The sequence below is a fragment of the Caenorhabditis briggsae genome (genome assembly GCF_000004555.2).
Source record: "Caenorhabditis briggsae complete genome, chrIV, whole genome shotgun sequence".
NCBI lineage: Eukaryota > Metazoa > Nematoda > Chromadorea > Rhabditida > Rhabditidae > Caenorhabditis > Caenorhabditis briggsae.
In genome coordinates this window covers 15703598-15724457 of record NC_013487.2, presented here as the reverse complement: position 1 = coordinate 15724457, position 20860 = coordinate 15703598, and the positions used below count along the sequence as shown (strand labels likewise).

The 20860-nt window shown below is 39.2% G+C and overlaps 3 protein-coding genes across 3 annotated transcripts; 2 read left to right on the top strand and 1 right to left on the bottom strand.

Annotated features, from left to right (window-relative positions):
* Window positions 1–963: 963 nt before the first annotated feature.
* Window positions 964–10426, top strand: CBG13980 (the record flags this gene model as incomplete). Its single annotated transcript, XM_045236289.1, has 15 exons — window positions 964–1136; window positions 1223–1377; window positions 2304–2426; window positions 2483–2606; window positions 3297–3403; window positions 3510–3646; window positions 4634–5011; window positions 5419–5644; window positions 6301–6543; window positions 7565–7690; window positions 7795–7968; window positions 8813–9045; window positions 9105–9195; window positions 10057–10197; window positions 10242–10426. 15 exons carry the CDS (start codon window positions 964–966, stop codon window positions 10424–10426), a joined length of 2616 nt encoding a protein of 871 aa, XP_045095284.1.
* Window positions 10427–10979: 553 nt separating this feature from the next.
* CBG13983 lies at window positions 10980–17754 on the top strand (the record flags this gene model as incomplete). Its single annotated transcript, XM_045236288.1, has 8 exons — window positions 10980–11204; window positions 12225–12567; window positions 13090–13292; window positions 13672–13972; window positions 14342–14491; window positions 14548–14668; window positions 15840–16495; window positions 17501–17754. The coding sequence occupies 8 exons, from the start codon at window positions 10980–10982 to the stop codon at window positions 17752–17754; spliced, it is 2253 nt and encodes a 750-aa protein (XP_045095283.1).
* Window positions 17755–18898: 1144 nt separating this feature from the next.
* On the bottom strand, window positions 18899–20326 carry CBG13984 (the record flags this gene model as incomplete). Its single annotated transcript, XM_002634817.2, has 3 exons — window positions 18899–19078; window positions 19971–20083; window positions 20203–20326. The coding sequence occupies 3 exons, from the start codon at window positions 20324–20326 to the stop codon at window positions 18899–18901; spliced, it is 417 nt and encodes a 138-aa protein (XP_002634863.2).
* Window positions 20327–20860: the final 534 nt, after the last annotated feature.

Here is a 20860-nt window from a genome sequence, read left to right as displayed (position 1 = left end):
AGCCAATTTATTTCGGTTCGTATGAGAGATACAAAAAAGTAATCAACTGATAAAATGTTGCTGACATTGTGATTAATAATTTATCAGTTGATCACTTTTTGATACCTTTTACAGGAAATGAGATGAAGTGGCCTAAAGCTAGAAGCTACTCGTTATTGCTCTGACCCAACTTTTACCCATTACATTCTAGGTCATAACTTCCCTCAAAACCAATATTTTTGAATTATCTAAATTGATAAATATTGGCCTCTTTCTGCTCTTCAAAATGATAAAAAATTTGTGCACTTCAAATTTTTCAATCCTTGATCCGAAACGAATTGAAACCTGGAACCGTTAGCTCGACCTATACCCGTTACATTTTAGCTTGTAACTCCTCTCAAAATCAATATTTCAAAATTATCTAAACTGATAAATATAAGCCTCTTTTTGTTCTTGAAAATGATATAAAATATTCGCATTTTTCATATTTCGGTCCCTAAGAAAAAACAAATTGAAACCTGGTGTGCCTCTGACGCAACCCTTGCTCATAACATTTTAGCCCATAAATCCCTTCAAAACCCAAATTTCAAGAACATCGAAATTGATAAATATAGACCTCTTCCCGCTCTTCAAAATGATATAAATTTCAAAATCTTTGGAAAATCTTGAACACCACCTCACGCATCTATCTTAAGTGTCGGTCACTTTCAAGTGGCTCTACCGGGGGGCTCTCAAGTGTGAATTTTCACGCCCGGCTTTGTTTACTTTTGATCTACTCGACCAGCTACTCGGTCATTTTTATTTCTTTAGTTTTATCTATTGATAAGCTTAAATTTAGAATTTTAGTTTTTTAAAAATTTTGGAAAAACAATTTTTTTTGAAAATTTTTTTTCAGCAAGTTTTCAATTTTAAACATTTTTTAGACCATTTTTCTTGCTCTATCCCCTCCCCCCCCCTTAACTTCAAAATCCCGAGATTTCAGGTATGATACCGTACCTCGTCCTCCTCTCCATTTTTGGAGCATCTGGAGCTCTTCAAGAATGCCAGCTCAACGAGCTGTGCTCAAATTGTAGTCTGAAAGCGGAATTGAGCACAAAATGCGAGAAAAATCCAGAAATCGAGAAAGAGGCCTTCTTATTCTGCAATCCAAGGACTAAGTGGGTTTTTCGAAAAAATTAAAAAAATTGAAAAAAAAAATTTTTGGACCAAAAATATTTTTTCTCTCAAAATTTGATTTTTTCAGAAAAATCGATATCGAGCACAGCTCCTATTTGACATGTACAAATGGCACCTGGAAACAAGAGATTTGCTCAGAAGATGGGCGTGTCCATTTCAGTTTGGCTACCAGGGACTGTGTGGATCCGGCGATGCAGGTGTTCCATTCTCAGGGGACCTCTGGTAGGTTAATTTTTTGACAATTTTCAAATTTAACAATTTGATAAGAATAAGGAGAAAATAAGCTACATTTAGCACTAAAAATCACCCAAAAGTGTTAAAAATTGATTGAGATATGAGATTTTTAAGATTTTTTCGGAAAATACAATTTTGCGAAATTTTCATTCTGAAATTCTACCCTATCCTTTTTGATCTTTGCCTGAAACCTATGAAAATAATTGTATAATGCGTAAAATTCAATTAGCTTTAAAATGAGTCAAAACACGACAAGGCTCCGCCCATTTTAAGTCTCAAAATGTTCCAAAATGTGGGCGGAGCCAAAATTTATAATAATAGGATTTTTGAAACTATCGTATCTTGCTCAGTTTTGGTGATAACTTGAAAAAATTGATATCCAATTGTGTATTTTGAAATGAGCTTTAAAATGAGACCAAGCACGACTAGGATCCGCCCACTTTGACAGTTTGGCTCCGTCTATTCCTAGGGGTCCCCAAGGGCTTAAAGTGGGCGGAGCCTAATCATGTTTGGGCTCATTGTAAAGCATTTTACAAGTCGAACTTAAATTCAGCAAAAAAAATGCTTGAAAATGAGCTCAAGCACGACTAGGCTCCGCCCATTTTGAAATTTCACCTAGCGCACGCGGCGCATGACCGCGTCGCGCCGGAAAAATGAAAGTGGGCGGAGCCTTGTCGTGTTTGGGCTGATTTTGAAGCTCTTGACAAGTTAAATACGATGACAGTAATCAAAAATCTGGAAAATCAATTTTTTGTGGTCTTCTAGGTAAAATTGAATTTTTCGAAAATCGATTTTCCTTTATTTTACGCTTTTTAGGCATATCTCAGCTTAAAATGAAGATTTTTCAGATCTGAAAAAAGTGAAATTTATAGAAAATAATGGAAAATTCAATTTTAAATGTTCTATAATTTCAGGGTCCGGTCGAGTCGGTGATATTTGCTCATTTAACACTGATTGCCTGGGTGGAATGTTCTGTGCAATTGGACAGTGTCGTTGTTTGTCAACTTATGTCGCTGTGGATGCCTATTGTTATGAAAGTGAGTTTTCTTAATTCGCAGGTGGGATTACTGTAGCCAAAAAAAAAATTTTCCAGAAATTTCTCCCAGCGACTCTGGATGCTTCTACGATATTCAGTGTGCATCGGTTTGGCCAGATTCCTATTGTAAAAATGGGCAATGTATGTGCCCGTCGGATGATATGATTGCTGTTAAGACGAAGTAAGTGTCATACTGTAAAAAAATTCCAGAAAATTCGATGAAAAATGAATGAGAATACCCGGAATCAAAAATTTCGAAAAATAGTTTTCAATTTTTTTTCTCTAAAATTTCGAAAATTTCAAATTACAAGCTCATTATCTTCTCCAGCTCGTCATGAGCTTCAAAATAAGCCTAAACACGACTAGGCTCCGCCCACTTTGATTTTTCATGTGCGTCGCGGTCGTGCGTCGCGTGTCTAGGTGAAATTTCAAAGTGGGCGGAGCTTAACCGCGTTTGGGCTCGTTTTAAAGCTGAAAATAAGCTGAAAACAATAAAAAACATATAAATATGTAAATCTGACTAGTTTTCAAGAATTTTGGAGCTTGAAGTAAAAATAAAAAAAAAAATTCAATTTCGGAATTTTCTGTCTCAAACTTCAAATTTTCAAATTTTTAAGGTCGTCATCTTTCTCAGCTCGCTTCAAACTTTGAAATGAGCCTAAACACGACTAGGCTCCGCCCACTTTGATTTTTCATGTGGTGCGTTGCGTGTCTAAGTGAAAATTCAAAGTGGGCGGAGCCTAGTCGTGTTTGGGTTCAAGCTAGAAATGAGCTCAAAATAATAAAAAAACACTAGAAATCAAAATTCCGCCTCATTAAAAATTTTCGAAAATTTTAAGATTTTTTCCCTAAAATTCCAGAAAATTTTCAGAGACGGAACTCTCTGCGTATGGTCCACATCCGAACCATCGTGTCCACTACCATCACTTCCACCTCCGGACTCTCCATCAAGTCTAGTGGTCCTACCGGCGGCGGCAGGTAGGATTTTGAAAAATTTGAAAAAAAAAATTCAGATAATTTTTTTTTTTTGAAACTGCGCACTCTGAGCTATGCATTCATGCTCTAATGCCAAAAAAAATTCCAGGAAAAACGAGTGTCACCATTGCCCCATGTAATCCTCACTCATCAGACACGCCGAAACGAGAGGAGGACCTTTTGAACAAACAACACAATTTTAAGTGTTCGGTTCGAGGATTTGTGAGTTTTCAGTTTGAAATTCAAGTTTGCCACGTTGAGAGCTTCAAAGTGAGCCTAAACACGACTAGACTCCGCCCATTTAGACGAAAATTCCAGAAATTACAGTAATCCCAAGCAATAAAACTACCGTAACTCACTTAGTTTTTAAACTAGATTGATAAAAACTATACCAATGAATTTGTTTTAAAAAACGCTTCAAAATGAGCCTAAACACCAGTAGGCTCCGCCCTCATTTTTTTTTTCGGACGCGTCGCTGTCGTGCGTTGCGTGTCTAATTGAAATTTTCAACATGGGCGGAGGCTAGTCATGTTTAGGCTCATTTGGAAGCATTTTTTACGCTAGATTCAAATTCGACCTGTAAAATGCTTCAAATTAAACCTAAACACGACTAGGCTTCGCCCACATTAAGCTACAATGGACCCCTAAAAGTGGGCGAAGCCTTATTTCAAAATGGGCGGGGCCTAGACGTGTTTAGGCTCATTTTGAAGCATTTTTCAAGGTGAATCCAAATTTAGCAGTTCCAGTTATCTGAAATCAGCATGAAATTGATTCCGCCCACTTTTTGCTGGGTTACTGTAGAGTTCCATTCTGGAACCTATATTACCCTCAAAATGGGCGGAGACCAGACGTGTTTAGGCTCATTTTGAAGCATTTTTCAAGGTGAATCCAAATTTAGCAGTTTCAGCTATCTGAAACCAGCATAAAATTGATTCCGCCCACTTTTTGCTGGGTTACTGTAGAGTTCCATTCTGGAACCTATATTACCCTCAAAATGGGCGGAGACCAGACGTGTTTAGGCTCATTTTGAAGCATTTTTCAAGGTGAATCCAAATTTAGCAGTTTCAGCTATCTGAAATCAGCATAAAATTGATTCCGCCCACTTTTTGCTGGGTTACTGTAGAGTTCCATTCTGGAACCTATATTACCCTCAAAATGGGCGGAGACCAGACGTGTTTAGGCTCTTTTGAAAGCTCCTTTCCGGCCAAATTTAAAAATTTTAAAATCTTCCAGTTAGGAGATGAACCCGAACCACAGGACGTCTCTGATCTCTACGATTGCATTGATAATTCAAAATTCTGGAAGGATCAAGGAATGGACACTTCTTCCCACCCGATTGGCGTGTGTTGTATGAATCGAGCATTCACTTGTATGCAGCCAAAAAAGGGAGAATCCGATGCACTTGGCTCCGTGCCAAGATGGTATTTCAATTCGGTCATGGGCTCGTGTCAGCAATTCCTTTTTGATCCAACTGGTTCCGAAGTGTCGCCGAACAACTTTGAAACTTTGGACCATTGCGAGAGTTATTGCAAAGATAGTGAGTTACGAGCTAAACAATTGAATTTGCGAGATTTTGAGCTTCAAAATGAGCCTAAATTTGGCTGGAATTGTGCGATTTTGTGATAGGCTCCGCCCATTTTTAGAAATTATCCCGTAATTGAAGGGTGGGTAGTGTAAATTGGCTCTAGTTATGGTTGGATTTATTTTAAAGATTAGAAATTATGATATTTAAATTTGTGAGCTTCTGAGCTTTAAAATGAGCCTAAACACAACTAGGTTCCGCCCACTTTCATAATTACGGCGCGTTGCGGTCGTGCGTCGCGTGCTTGGAGGAATTTTCAAAGTGGACGGAGCATAGGCGTGTTTGGACTCATTTTGAAGCGCGACAACTAGAAAATTTGAATTTGGCTTGCAAAATGCTTTAAAATGAACCCGAATACGACTATGTTCCGCCCACATAAATGGCTTTTTGGGGGCGGAGCCAAAAAGAGGCGGAGCTCAAACACATCCAATTCTAGCCGAGTTTGGGCTCATTTTGGAGCATTTTTTTCGAAAAATTCAAATCGTTATTTTTAGCCCAGTTATTTTCAGCCTGTCCCCGTGGAAACCCCGCCTACCTATCGACGAAAGGCTCACCAAACAGTGCACGTCTTCCACAAACCGGTTGCTCGACGGCAAATCCATGTACTGATCCATTTGTGTGCACAGAAGTCGCGAGTCAATCAATGTGTTGTGCTAGTCGGAGTAAGTTTATGAAAATATTAGAAAAATCTGGAAAAATCAGATTTTGGGAATATTTTTTCGATTTTTTATCATTTTCGCCCTGTAACTTTTCAAAACTCCTAATTTTGCCTTTTTAATGGCACAGAATTGATTGTCTTGTTAAGAGCTTCGAAATGAGCCCCCACACGAATAAGCTCCGTCCACTTTGAATTTTCCGGTGCGTCGCGGTCGTGCGACGCGTGTCCAGGAAAAATTTCAAAATGGACGGAGCCTAGTCGTGTTTAAGCTCATTTTGAAGCATATAACATAAAACGTATATTTATGATGTTTTTCGAAAATATTTTCAGCAATTTTTTTGACAAAATTTGAAAATTTTCGAATTCTGGTTCCAAAAATGTGTAAAAGTACTGTAACCCGTTTAGAAATTTTCCAAATCCAAAAATTCAGAAAACATGATGTTAGTCTTCTCAAGAGCTTCAAAATGAGCCCAAACACGACTAGGCTCGGCCCACTTTGAAATTTCACCTAGGCACGCGACGCACGACCGCGACGCGCCTGAAAAATCAAAATGAAGGGAATCTAGTCGTGTTTAGGCTCATTTTGAAGCTAAAAACCTACTAAAAACAGCTAGATACTTTGAATTGCTGAAAAATCAATTATTTCCCGGAAATTTTCAGAATCAATATGCTCCGAAGCAGGTGCCCGATTCAAAGACCCCCTTAGAAGTACACCATACGACGCCGGGCATCGTTTCGATCAGTTAACTGGAGAGACAGCTAATTATGCTGTTGGAATAGCACTCGCTACTATTACAATCCTACCGACGGCCAGTGTCATCCATTCACATTCAACGGATTCTTGGGAAATTTCAATAATTTCCAAAATCAAGCCGATTGCCAGCTGTTTTGCGCGAGATGTGAGTTATTTCGTGTTCAGCTCAAAAAACGCTTTAAAATGAGCTTAAACACGACTTATTTTGAATAATTTTAAGACTTGAAAGTAGGCTCCGCCCACTTTTGGTGGTCCCATGAAGTTGACGGATCCTTGTCGAGTTTGGGCTCATTTTCTTACATTTTCAGTGCTAGATTCCAATTTTCAATGTGTTGCGCTTCTAAATCAGCCCAAACACGACTAGGCTCCGCCCACTTTGACATTTTCACAAGGCACGCGACGCACGACCGCGACGCGTCTGAAAAATCAATGTGAACGGAACCTAGTCGTGTTGAGGCTCATTTTGAAGCTATTGGCGTGCTAAGTTTGAATTCAATGTTAAAAACGCTCAAAAAACAACCCAAAAACTGTTGGGCACCGCCCACTTTTATAAGGGCTGGAGCCTATTCTCAAAATAGCTCAATTAAGGTCGTTTTTGAGCTTATTCTTAAGCGCGGAATATCCAAAATAAAATTTCTGTAGCTGATCTGCAAGACTTCAAAAAAATTTTGTCAAAATTTTGTCAAAAACGGCTCAAAATATTCTAAAAGGGCCCAAAAAGGGGTTGAATGACCTAGAAACAGTTAAATAACCTAGAAGTCCAAAGCTTGGTCAGTAAACGCAAATTTTCTGTTATAATCACATTTGGCTTCGTAAGAGCTTCAAAATGAGCCCAAACACGACTAGGCTCCGCCCACTTTGAAACTTCTAGACACGCGACGCACGACCGCGACGCGCCTGAAAACTCAACATGGGCGGAACCGAGTCGTATGTAGACTCATTTTGAAGCTCTCGACTTGCCAAATCCAGATTTGCAAGAAAAAATGTGTGAAAGTAAGCCCGAACCCGATTAGGCTCCGCCCATTTTGAGAATTTAGGCTCTGCCTTTTCTTATAGCCTCCAGAAGCTTAAAATAGGTGGAACCTGGTCGTGTTTATGCTCATTTGGAAGCTGTCGACTTGCCAAATTCAAATTGAACGCTAAAAATCTAATGACTCGGAAAATTTTCAGTACAATGCCCCCATGGAAGTCCCCTAACCAATGGAAATGGCTCTCCACAGAGATGTGCCCGGGATACGGACTGCCCATCGACCCATACATGTGCAATGGAGCATCAAGTTTGTTGTCCAACGCCTCGTAAGTAGTTTTGGCGCGAAAAACTTGGAATTTGAATTTTTTGAATTTTTGAAAAATTTTAAAATTCCAAAAAAAAAATTCCAAAATTTGTCTGAAATTTTCAGAAACCCTGTGCACTGAACCACTTCGTGTTGGCGACTGCAAACAGAGTGTCCGCCAATTCTGGTATAACGCTGAAACCAAAACGTGCGAATCGTTCCTGTACACTGGATGCCAGGGCAACAATAATCGATTCAATTCGTTGAATGAGTGTCAGAGTTACTGTAAAAATATTAATGGTGAGCAATGGAATCTTGGAGAATGGGAAAAAAATGCAAAAAATTCGAGAAAAATCGATAGAAAACGAGCTAGATCAGTTTTGACACAAATCTTTTTTTAAGCTGTAACTTCTGAAAAATCGAGAATTTTGAATTTTTAAAAACACAGTCATATCTGTCTTGTTCAGAGCTTCAAAATGAGCCCAAACTCGACTAGGCTCCGCCCACTTTGGTTTTTACGGTGCATCGCGGTCGGGCGTCGCGTGTCAAGGTGAAATTTCAAAATGGGCGGAGTCTAGTCGAGTTTGAACTCATTTTAAAGCGCATTTTACGAGATATACAGTAATAGAGGTTTTAACACGACTAGATTTGGGGAAAAAAATGGAAAAGTTGGAATTTTTCGTGGTGGGACCCGAAAGAGTGTAAAACTGCTCTCACTCGCTAAAATTTTGTTTAAATCGAAAAATTCAAACATCACTGTGTTTGTCTTGTCTAGTGCTTCAAAATGAGCCTAAACTCGACTGAGCTTCGCCCACTTTGAAATTTCTTTAAGCACGCTACGCACGACCGCGACGCGTCGGAAAATGGAACTTAACAGAACCTAGCCGTGATTAGGTTCGTTTGAAAAGTTCTTGACTTGCCAAATACAATGCCGTTTGAATTTTTTCGATTTGTACAATTCCTAAGCGAGTTAGAGCCAGTTTACACATTTTTTGGACCCAAAAGTCAAAAAAACTGCAAATTTTTCAGAACCTAGTCGTGTTTATACTCATTTTCAAGCATTTTTTGCGCTGAATTCAAATCTGTAACGTATTTCAGTTTTAAACAAAAACTAAGGAACTGAAATTACAAAAGTATGTTTTAGCCGAGCCAAAATGCCCCCAAGGTCGAGCCTATGTGGATTTTTCCGGGAAATTCATGCAATGCGGAGAAGGACTAGGTGGTACGGCGTGTCCAGCCAACTATGAGTGCACTTTTGATGGTCTGGTATACGGTTGTTGTCCAAGTAAAGCCTATACTTGCTCTCTTCAAGTTAATAAGGGAATCGGATGTGGTTCAGGCTCCAGCTATCGTTATTTTTATAATAATCAAGCGAAGGTAGGTTTTTCTGGGTCAGAATTTTCGAAAATTTCAGTTTTAATATAATTTTATTGAAGGAATGCCAAAGCTTCCTTTTCTTGGGCTGTGATGGCAACTCCAACAACTTCCCGTCGATTGAAAAGTGCCAAAATTATTGTGAAATTGCTAGTAAGTTAATTTTTCCCCTTTTTTGGGGTATTTTCCGTTAAAAATGGTAGAAATTGACCAATTTTCAGATTTCAGCCAGAAATTTTGACATTTTCAAAAATTCAAAAATTCCCCTCGCCCTCTGTGCGCCTCCAATTTCCTCTCCCTTCTTATACGTCATCCGCGCCTTTATCCTCATAGTGCGCGTTAGTCTAATGGATAGTGATTTTGCCTTTGGATCAAGAGATCCGGGGTTCGAAACTTCTCGGGGTATTTCTCTTTTTATTTTTGTGAGAAGGCAAGGGAAGGCTGGGAAAACTATTTTCATGCGATTTCAAAGAATTTGAGCCAGTTTTCAATCAAATTTCCATTCATTTTCGGTATTTTAAGAAGAAAATTTATGTGTTTTTGCACGGATGCTTGTTCATAAATTAAAATCAAAACGTAAAGATTTTCCATAGAAAAAAACTCCTAAAATTGACTTATTTTGGATTTTCAGCCCGAAATTTGACTTTTTTCATCCTTCAAAATTCCTCCAGCGACTTCCCCGCGTTTCCCCACTTCCTCCTCTTATACGCCCTCCGCTCCCCTTCTCTCAGTGTGCTCACTAGCCCAATGGCTAACGCTTTTGCCCTTGGATCTAGAGGTCAAGGGTTCGAACTTTCTTGGTGTATTTCTTTTTATGGTTTTTGTGAGAAGACTGGGGGAGGCTGGGGGAACTATTTTATTGCAATTTTAAAGGGGTTCACAGATTTTTACCCAATTTTCTATTGAATTTTCCTTCATTTTCGTTATTCTTTAATCAAAATTTACATATTTTTGCATCAAAAACCACTCTATAGAAATTGCTCAGCCTTAAAATCACTTTTCCATATTTTCCAGTTTGTCCAAACGGTGGAAGTCCTCTTCGAACCAACTCCAAAGTCCGTTCCTGCTCTACACACGAACCATGCCCATCCGGCTACGATTGTAGTATTGTAGAAGCCAATGGAGTCATGCAGAGACGGTGTTGCCCATCTAAAGGTATACTGTAGTTTTTCGAAACCCGCGAAATTCAAATTTTTCAGTCTCCATTTGCTCAAAACCTCCTCAAATGGGAATGCTCCCAAAATGTAGCAGTGGAAGCGGACAAACTAGGTGGGATACTTTTTTTTTTGTGTCAATTGGACCACATTTCAATATGGTCCTCAAAATATCTGAAAAAATTCGAAAAATTGATCTAGAAACCACAATAAAAGCAAAAAACCAATAAAAAAGAGCGTTTTCCCTATTAAAAGCAAACCCCCAAAAGGTTTCATCAATTTTATTGGATTTTTCACAATTTTTCACGCTAGAAACCAGAAAAAATGGCTCAAAAACATCAAAATTGGGCAATTCTATCAAGTAAACGGGAAAAGTGGGCGGAGTCGGGCGCACACACAAAACATAGCGGGCGGCGGAACCCGGGAGATGTCGGCCGCTTCGTTTACACACCTCTCGGCGCGCCGGTGATGTCGGCGGCTGTGATGATTTCCTACTTGCCGTTTACCCGTCTGAGGAAAACCGTGCTTGACGATTTTGGAAAATTAGGCTGAGCCAAATTTTGGAAAATTAACAATGAAAAGTTGTGTGGGTCTAGTATAGTGGTTAGTGGCTTTGGCCAGGAAGCAGAGGGTCCCGGGTTCGATCCCGCCTCGAGTTTTAAAGTTAGTTATTTATTTGTCAGCTCTTTTTAGGGTAAAATTCACTGTTTAAGAAGGATTTTAGGGGTTTTAAACCTCTCAGAAGCATTTTAAAGCCCCCAATTTCACAGGTACTACTTCAATATGGCTCTTCAAACGTGCTCCTCCTATACATCAAACGGCTGTGACACTTCTCTCAACTCGTTCAACTCAATTTCGGAATGTGAAGACTTCTGCATGTCTGCCGGCTGCTCACTTGGGGATACTGTATACAAGGATCCGAATACCAATAAGCCATTTGTGTGTAATACAGCTCTTCAGAATAATTGTCCCTCGAATTATGAGTGCACATTGAATGCGTTGACACAGGTAAGATATCTAAACAATTGGCCTAAAAATTACAGATCTTGAAATTCAAAACAAAATTCTCGCTCGAAAATGGGCAAGGTTAGAATAGTTTAAAGAATCGTCTCGTTTTGAAACTTGAAACTATCGTAACTCGGTTCATTTTTGTGCTAACTCAATGAAACAAATTTCATTAGATTAGGCTTGTTAAGAGCTTCAAAATGAAGCTAAACACGACTAGGTTCCGTTCACTTTGATTTTTCGGTCGCGTCGCGGTCGTGCGACGCGTGTTACATGGAAATTTCAAAGTGGACGGAGCCTAGTCGTGTTTAGGCTCATTTGGAAGCTCCAAGCAAGACAAAGACATTACTGTTTCAATTCTTCAATTTGAGCAACATCTAAGTGAGATAATGCCTTTACACATTTTTAGGTCCCACCACGAAAACACAAAAACTACCGTATCTCGGTTAGTTTTTTCTTAAACTCTATGATTTTTATATCATTCGGTTTGTGGTAAATTGCTTTTCAAAATTAGGCTAAACACGACTATATTTGGTCAACTTTGAAAATTTCGAACTTTCGTGGTGGGATCCAAAAATATGTAAAAGTGCTCTAACTCGCTTAAATTTGGACCAAGATCAAAAATTCAAACGATATTATTTTAGTCTTGACTTGCGCTTCAAAATGAGCATAAACACGACTAACTTTGAAGATGTGAAAATTTCAAATTGTTGGATCTTGACTGGAAACCTTCATTTTACAGTAACACAATTAGTTTCTGTGCAAACCAAAATAAAACAAAAATCAATAACTGGAGCTAGTCATTAGCTTCAAAATAAGCCCCCACACGACTAGGCTCCGCCCACTTCGAGTTTTCAATGTAGTACGCGACGCATGACCGCGACGCGTCCAAAAAATCAAAGTGAGTGGAAAATAGTCGTGTTTAGACTCATTTTGAAGCTCTCAATAAGAAAATAACAGCGATATAGTTTTCAAAATCCAATAACTATGCTGAAAAAAGTTACATTCCAAAAATGTTTCCAGGAGCACACTTGCTGCGGTTCAGACGGTATGGGAGTGTGTCCAACTGGTGAAAAGGCGTTTATGGATCCGCGTACAAATACTCCGAGACAATGTGCAATGGCTGCTGATGGAAAGTGTCCAGGAGGATATCTTTGCAGATTTTCGCAGACAAATCATAAATATTATTGCTGTGGAAACATTCAAGGAGCATTGTGTCCAGCTGGGCGGTCCCTTTATAGATACGCAACTACTCAGCTACCTGTACAGTGTCATATTTCTCCACTTCAGTCTTCTTGTCCAAATGGATTCGCTTGTATGAGTGATGTGCAGGGAGCGTTCCAGGGTTACTGTTGCTCCCATAATCGTGAGTTTTGTGTATCTTAAAGAGTTTGGATCTTTTGAAATTTATACTTAAATAAACTAACAATGTTATAGCCATTTGAACAGTTTTGGAACCTTTTTTATCGGAGAAGTGTTCAAACTACCGTATCTCTTTAAAATCGGATTTCCGACACTTTTTAGTTACTTCATTCTACTTGTCAGGTTTTGCGCTTCAAAATGAGCCCAAACACGACTAGGCTCCGCCCACTTTGAACTTTCCCCTTGCGCATGCGACGCACGACCGCGACGCAACGGAAAGTACAAAGTCGTTGGAGCCTAGTTGTGGCTGGGCTCATTTTGAAGCTTGCAACGAGACAAGGCCAGTAAGATCAATACCAATTGTCTAAAATCAAAATTTGAAGTGATACGGTAGTTTTAAGATTTCCTTCGCATAAAAAATGTTCCAACAGCTATAACTTGGTTAGTTTTCAAGCTAGAATGACGGGGTAAAGTGGAAAATTCCGAATTTTAAATCTATTTTCAATCAATGTCTACCGTATTTCAGCAATCTGTCCGGGAGAGGTCGCATTCCATCAGGACGAGAAGACCCAATTGCCAACAACCTGTACAAATGAGGGATTCTCATTTTGTCCGACGGGCTATACATGTCAACAACAACCGGATACACTGAATTTCTATTGTTGTCAAGGAGAGGAGAAACATGGAATCAATGATGGATGTCCACCGGGACAGTATGCTTATGTGCAGGTTGGAAATTTTGGAAAAATTCTAATTTTTCGAAAAGTTGAAAAAAAATTTTTTTTTGAAAAATTTTTGATTTTTATATACCATTCAATGTAAAATTCAAAAATAAATAGAGTTTTTGATGACAAAAAATCCTAAAAATCAGCTAGAAAAAAGCTATGAGCCATTTTACCTGATTTCAGCCAAAATTTCATCATTTTCAGCTCATAACTTTTTTCATTTGGATTTTTGAAAATTTTTGTCTATAGAAACTGTGCTTATTTTTGAATTTTACATCGAATGGTATATACATACCACACTTTTGAAAATTAAAATTTTTTGAAAATTTTTGCAAAATTATAATTTTTCTCCAATTTCCTCGATTTCGAATTCAATTTTTTAGGAAGAGGGCGTGGTCAAATCGTGTGACCCATTCCTATCCGACGACACCTGTCCAGTGGAATTCACCTGCCAATGGTCCCTCACAAATCAAAAGTATCAATGCTGTGGGACGCGTCCAACGCGCGCCATTAAGCCAACTATCCTGGATGATGGGTGCCCGACTAAACAATTCGCACTAATCGATAAAAGATCAAATCAGACAAGAGCGTGTACTGCTGGAGAGGCAAAGTCGTGTCCCACGGGATTCTTCTGCCAATTTTCAGCCAAAAAGGGACAATTCCAGTGTTGTGGACAGAGTGGTGGTGAGAATTTTTTGAAATTTCGAAAAAAAAACTTTTTTTTTGAAAATATTGATTTTTATATACCATTCGATGTAAAATTCAAAAATAAACACAGTTTCTGTTGACCAAAAATTACGAAATTGGGCTGGAAAAAAGTTATGACCCATTTTCAGTGCGATTTTTTAAATTCCAGTCATTTTTGGATCAGTTTTTGGTCCATAGCTTTTTTCTAGCTGATTTTTGGAATTTTTTGTCAACAGAAACTGTCTTTGTTTTTGAATTTCGCATCGATGGGTATATAGAAATCATAATTTTTGAAAAAAAAAATTTCCAAATTTTTCAAAAATTCAAAAAAACATTTTTTTCGAAAAATTTAAAAATTTTCCGCAGGTTGTCCATTATTCCGTGCCGCATTCATTGCGATCGATGGAAATGCTCAAGAATGCCTGCCGGGACCAGATATGTGCTCAGATGGATACGAATGTGTCAAGAGTACAACACACAAGAATAAGAATATCTGTTGTAGTAAGGAGGAAGGAGGTACTGTAGTTTTAATAAAGACTACTGTAGATTTATGAGAATTACTGTACTTCCAGGATGTGCTGAAAATGAGATTCTGGTGGATGGGGCGTGTGTAGTCCGTGTGAAGGTTGGCGGTGGATGTCATACCAATGAGGAATGTGTGGATGGTGCGGATTGTGTGCAAAATGTATGCAAGTGAGTAGTATTACTGTATTTTTGAGGTCTTTAGCTTCAAAATAAGCCCCAACACGACTAGGCTCCGCCCATTTTAAAATATTGCCAAGACACGCGACGCATGACCGCGACGCGACCGGAAACTCGATGAAGGCGGAGCCTAGTCACGTTTAGGCTCATTTTGAAGCGCAAAGCGTGTTGAATTTGAATTTCTCACATTTCGTGCTTCAAAATGAGCGCAAACACGACTATGCTCCGCCCATTTTGATTTTTGGGTCCCAAAAAGGGGCGGAGCTTATTTTTCACCAAAATTAGTCTTGTTTAGGCTCATTTTAAAGCTCCTGACAAGACAAAAACAATGGTTTCTAAATTTTTAAGTTCATACAAAATTTAAGCAAGACAGAGCGCATTTACACATTATGCCGCCAAAATTGTGAAATCTAATTTCAAAATGGGCGGAGCCTAATTTAGTTAGGAGTCATTTTAGAGCAGATTTAAAACCATTTTCAAATTCACTAGGTCAAGCGCTTCGAAATGAACCCCATATGGCCTAGGCTCCGCTGATTTCGATTTTTCAGTGGAGCGTCGCGGTCGTGCGTCGCGTGTTTTATGGAAATTTCAAAGTGGGCGGAACCTAGGCAATATGGGGCTCATTTTGAAGCTCTTAAAGAGCTGAATTTATTCTAAACAATCAAAAACTGTAGAAAATTACAAAAAATTCGAAAAATCCAGATTTTTGAAAATTTCAAAAAACCAAAAATATTAATTTTTCATATTTCCTATCATTCTTCAAAGTTGTAGTATTTTTCAAGGCAAATTCAAATTTGCCAGTTTCTGCGCTTCAAAATGAGCCCCATATCGCCTAGGCTACTCATACTTTCATTTTTCCGATGCTTCGCGGTCGTGCGTCGCGTGTTTCATGGAAAATTCAAAGTGGGCGGAGCCTAGCCAATATGGGGCTCATTTTGAAGCTCCCGACGTTTCCAACAAAGCTAGAGTGCCAAAAACAATGGATTTGGAAGATTAAGAAAGTTTTGAGGGATTAAAAACGTCTTTCCCCTGTTTTTGGGGTCAACAATTTTTTTTGAGTTTAGCGAAGCCTAATCTTAACCAAGCATAGTCATGTTTATATTCATTTTGAAGCTCCAAACTTGCCAAATTCAAATTTCAAATCCAAAATCAATTTTTGCAGATGCGCCGGAACGAAAGCCGAGCTCAAAGGAGAGTGTGTGGACGGGGAGTGCTCGGAAAACCAGATCCGTCTAGATGGAAAATGCGAAAATCGAGCGAAAATCGGTGAATCCTGTAAATCCTCACTTCAATGCATCTCAAATTCTCGATGTATCTTCGGCCTGTGTGGTTGTGCCAAAGGAGAGTCTCCAGACGGGCAGAATTCATGTAAAAAGGACCAAAAGCCTCCGAAAAGTCCCGATAATTACTGTGTAATTAAGGATGAGCAACCGTTTTATGAAGGAAAAAATCTGGTTTCTTGTGTTCTAACCAACGACGATTGTCCACAAGGTTTTAAGTGTCAATACAGCGAAGAAGCCGCCCAAAATGTCTGCTGTGGAGCCAAAAAATCGGAGAAAATTCTGGAAAAATCCACCACCACCACCACTACTGAAGCCCCGCCCCCTCCTCCCACCAAAAAATCAAAACCAATCAAAGGCTCAGGCTCCGCCCACTATTGCCCGGCCCAAATGAGCCCATATCTGGTCAACGGGCGAGCCAAGTCCTGTGCCACCACTAGCTGTCCTTATGGATACCAATGCAAATTCTCACAAACTGCAAAAGACTACTTTTGTTGCTCCAAACAGACGAAAAAGAGTAATTCGAATAGGATAAGAGGTATTTTACAAGTTATTTGAACTTTCTAGCTTTTAAATGAAGAAAGTTAGAGGGTTTTGAAATTTTTCGAAAAATTCTTTTTTTGGCTCCTGGAGCTTTCATTTTTGCTCCAATCCAATTTCCAACACCACCAATCAATTTTGCTTGCCTAGCGCTTCAAAATGAGTCCAAACACGACTAGGCTCCGCCCACTTTGATTTCCCCGTGACACGCAACGCGCGACCGCGACGCGCCGGATAAACCAAAGTACGCGGAGCCCAGGCAATATGGGGTTCATTTTGAAGCTCTCAGCAAGTTGAGTAAGAATAACAAAACAAATCTTCTGAAATTGATGATTTTCAGCCGAAAAAATCGATTTTTTACATTTTGAGAAACTTTCTTTTTTAAATTTCACTTCTTTAGATTTTTTTTTCGAAAAATCAGGAATTTGGATTTTTCCATTAAATTGGAATTCAAACATGCTTCAAAATGAGCCCAAACACGATTAGGCTCCGCCCACTTCAAAATTTCCATAAGACACGCGACGCACGGCCGCGACGCGGCTCAAAAATCAAACTGGGTGGAGCCTAGTTGTGTTTGAGCTCATTTTACAGCGCAAAAAGAATGAGATTCAAATTTAATGCTTGAAATGTTTGAAAATGAGCCCAAAGACGACTATTTTCAAGCCCCGCCCCTTTTGTCCCCCGAAGTCTAAAGTGGGCGAAGCCTAGTCAAGATTGGGCTCATTTTGAATTATTTCCTGTGCTAAAATCAATTCCATCATGTCTCAAGCTTCAAAATGAGCCCAAACACGATTAGGCTCCGCCCACTTAAAGATTTCAACACGCGACGCACGACCGCGACGCGCCTGAAAATTCCAACCGAGGCGGAGCCTAGTCGTGTTTGGGCTCATTTTGAAGCGCAAAACACGCCGAGCTCGATTTTCGGCAAATCTAGATAATATTTCTGTTTTTGAAGCTTCTAGAACTCTAAAACAATTTTTAAAATTTTTCCAAATTATTACAGGCGGTGGTTGTGAGCGTGGAAACGCGCTACTGTACCCCAGTACGCAGGAAGCTGTGCAATGTGATCCATTAGCAAGAGGATGTCCACAAGGATACCTCTGTTTGCCGCATGTCAACACGAAAAAGTATCAGTGCTGCTCGGTGTCGGCGAGCCGAGACAAAACGGAGGAAGACGCTGAAATTGTGTGCCCGTCGTATATGGTGAAAATGGTTCAAAAGGTGGATGGGAAGCCTGAACTCAAATGTGGTCAGTGACAGTTTACAGATTTCAGAAATATCGATTTTCAAGAAAGTTATGAGTGAAAATGTGTTTAAAAAAATTTTAGGATGTTTTATTGCCCTGAAAAATCATCACAAAATCAAAGTTTCACTTTCAAAATGCTATATTCAGTTTCGGCATGTCTCAAGCTTCAAAATGAGCCCAAACACGCCTAGGCTCCGCCCATTTTGAATTTTCAGATGCGTCGCGGTCGTGCGTCGCGTGTCTCGGTGAAATTTCAAAATGGGCGAAGCCTAGGCGAAATGGGGTCCATTTTAAAGCTCTCAAGCTGTTAAAGATGAATTTAGTAGTTTTAGCGCTACAAAATGATCCCACACGCGAATAGACTCCGCCCACTTTGAAGATTTGGAGTAAAAAGGGGCGGAGCCTAATTTGCTTCAAATCTGGCCATTTTTGGGCTCATTTTTTCACATTTTCAATGCCAGATTCAAATTTAATTATTTTCGCGCTTCAAAATAAGTCTAAACACGAGTTAACTCCACCCCTTTGAGACAACCTGGACCCCTTAAAGTGGGCGGAGCTTAATTTCAAAATGGGCTGAGCCTAGGCAATATGGGGCTCATTTTGAAGCTCTAAAACAGTCATATCCAAATTTGATACGTTTTGCGCATCAAAATAAGCCCCTAATTTGAATTTTCACCTAGACACGCAACGCACGACCGCGACGCGGCTGAAAACTGAAAATGGGCGGAGCCTAGTCGTGTTTAAGCTCATTTTGAAGCTCAAAACTAGCTAAATTTGAATATGTGGTCGAAATGTTAATAACTCTGCTAGAATTTCAGAGAAAAACGTTTTAAAATCTGAAACTATTTTTTATTTCAGTGAAAAACTGTCCGGCTGGCCAGAAAGCGGTTGATGGGCTGTGCACAGTGGAGTGATATATCGATTTATCGATTTTTTTTGTTAAAATAGCATATCATCGTCCTTCTTGCTCTCTCTGGGGATGTCTTTCACCGTTTTATTTCATTTTTTCAAAAATGTATTTTTTAAAAATTTTTCAAAAAATTTCATATGTGTGAAGTTGACTCTTGTAGATCAAAATTGATCGTTTTTTCTTGTAATAAATAATTTATTGATTTTTATGACACAAATAAAAAATTTTCAGCTTTTTCCACAATTTTAATACAAACTATCGATTTTCATAATAATTATGTACAAATTAAGGCTAACTGCGTTTACAGCACAAAATGTGTTCATTCCGATTGCCGAATCGTCGACCCAACCATTTACACGATGATAGGTGGTCACACTGACCAGCCATGTCCCACCGAGTGCCTTGAATTTTGGCATTAGGGAATTCTGAAAATGTTTTTGGGTTTTTTTTCTGTTGAAAATGATTTTTGGTCAATTTCACTATCAAATTCAAATTCAGCACGCCGAGAGCTTCAAAATGAGCCCAAACACGACTAGGCTCCGCCCACTTTCATTTTTCCGGTGTGTCGCGGTCGTGCGTCGCGTGTCTGGAGGAAATTTCAAAGTGGGCGGAAACTAGTCGAGTTTGGGCTTGTTTTAAAGCTCTTAATAAGCTAAGAACGAAAAAATGATTAAAAAAAATGCAAGTTTTCAGCAGAAAAGAGCTGAAATTTTGGAAAATTGGTTGAAAATCACTGTTTTCGTTTCAAGACCCAAATATTCGAAGAATTCTCGTTTTTTTCTGTAATTGATACGGTCAACATCGCGTTTAGCTTAATGAGAGCTTCGAAATAAGCCTAAACACGACTAGGCTCCGCACACTTTCATATTTCAGGCGCGTCGCGGTCGTTCGTCGCGTGTCTAGAGGAAATTTCAAAGTGGGCGGAGCCTAGTCGTGTGTTGGCTCATTTTGAAGCATTTTTGATGTAGAAACTGAATTTCCTTATTTTTGCGCTACAAAATGAGCCCCATGTTGCTTAGGCTCCGCCCATTTTAAACAATTTGGGGACCATCTACAGTAATCCTCAAAGTGGGCGGTGCCTAGTCGTGTTTAAGCTCATTTTGCAGCATTTTTGATAAAAAATCTGAATTTCATAGTTTTTGCGCTTCAAAATAAGCCCCATATTGCCTAGGCTCCGCCAATTTTGGTTTTGTTTGGACCAAAAATGGGCGGAGTCTGTTTCTAACCAACCCTAATCGTGTTTAGGCTCGTTTTGAAGCTCTCAACACGCCAAATGCAATTTTTCAACCCAATTCCCAATAGAGCGCATTTCCTCACCTCTAGCTTTCCCTGAATCTGGTCCACCGACGCGGTGTCTGGATTTGTGACATTTGTAAGGGCACTATAAATAGCGGCTTGGAAATCACTGTTTCTACAGTAGACGCCATCAACTGCAAGAAATTAGAATTATAATTTTTAGGTGATTTGGCGGGAATTCAAAAAATTCAAAAAAAATTTTTTTTTTGGAATTTTCGGAAATTTGAAAAATTTTAAATTTCGAAAAACCTACTATTCGGTAAAACTCCTCGATTATCTGGGTCGCTCAAATTTTCAGCTAATTTTTTGACTGGAAATCCATTGGAAAATTTTGGAAAAATCGATAAAAAAGTCAGAAAAATCAACAGAAGCTTCATGATTTTTTTGGAGGTCACATGGGGGAAAAAGAGGTAGAAAATAGGTTTTTTTCAGGTGATTTTCCAATTTTTTATGATGATAAGAAACATTTTTATTATAATTGACATGATTTTTTCGGTGATAAGAAAATTTTGGGAAATTTTGAGATAAGAAATTCGGGAAAAATCTTGCTGGAACCTCGAAATAGCTTCAAATAAGCCGAAAATTCGAATTCAGCGCGTTTTCAGCTTCAAAATGAGCCCCCACACGGCTTGGCTCCGCCCACTTTCATTTTCCAGATGCGTCGCGGTCGTGCGTCGCGTGCTGAAGGGAAAATTCGAAATGGGCGGAGGCTGGGCAATATGGGGCTTATTTAGAAACACAAAAGTTGAGAAAATTGAATTTAATATGTTTTAAGCTTCAAAATGAGCCTAACCACGACTAGGCTCCGCCCACTTTGAGGATTACTGTAGTTGGCGCCTAAATTGCTTGCAATGTTTGGTGTCTAGGCATTATGGGGCTTATTTTGAAGCTGGAAAACAGCCAAATTCGAT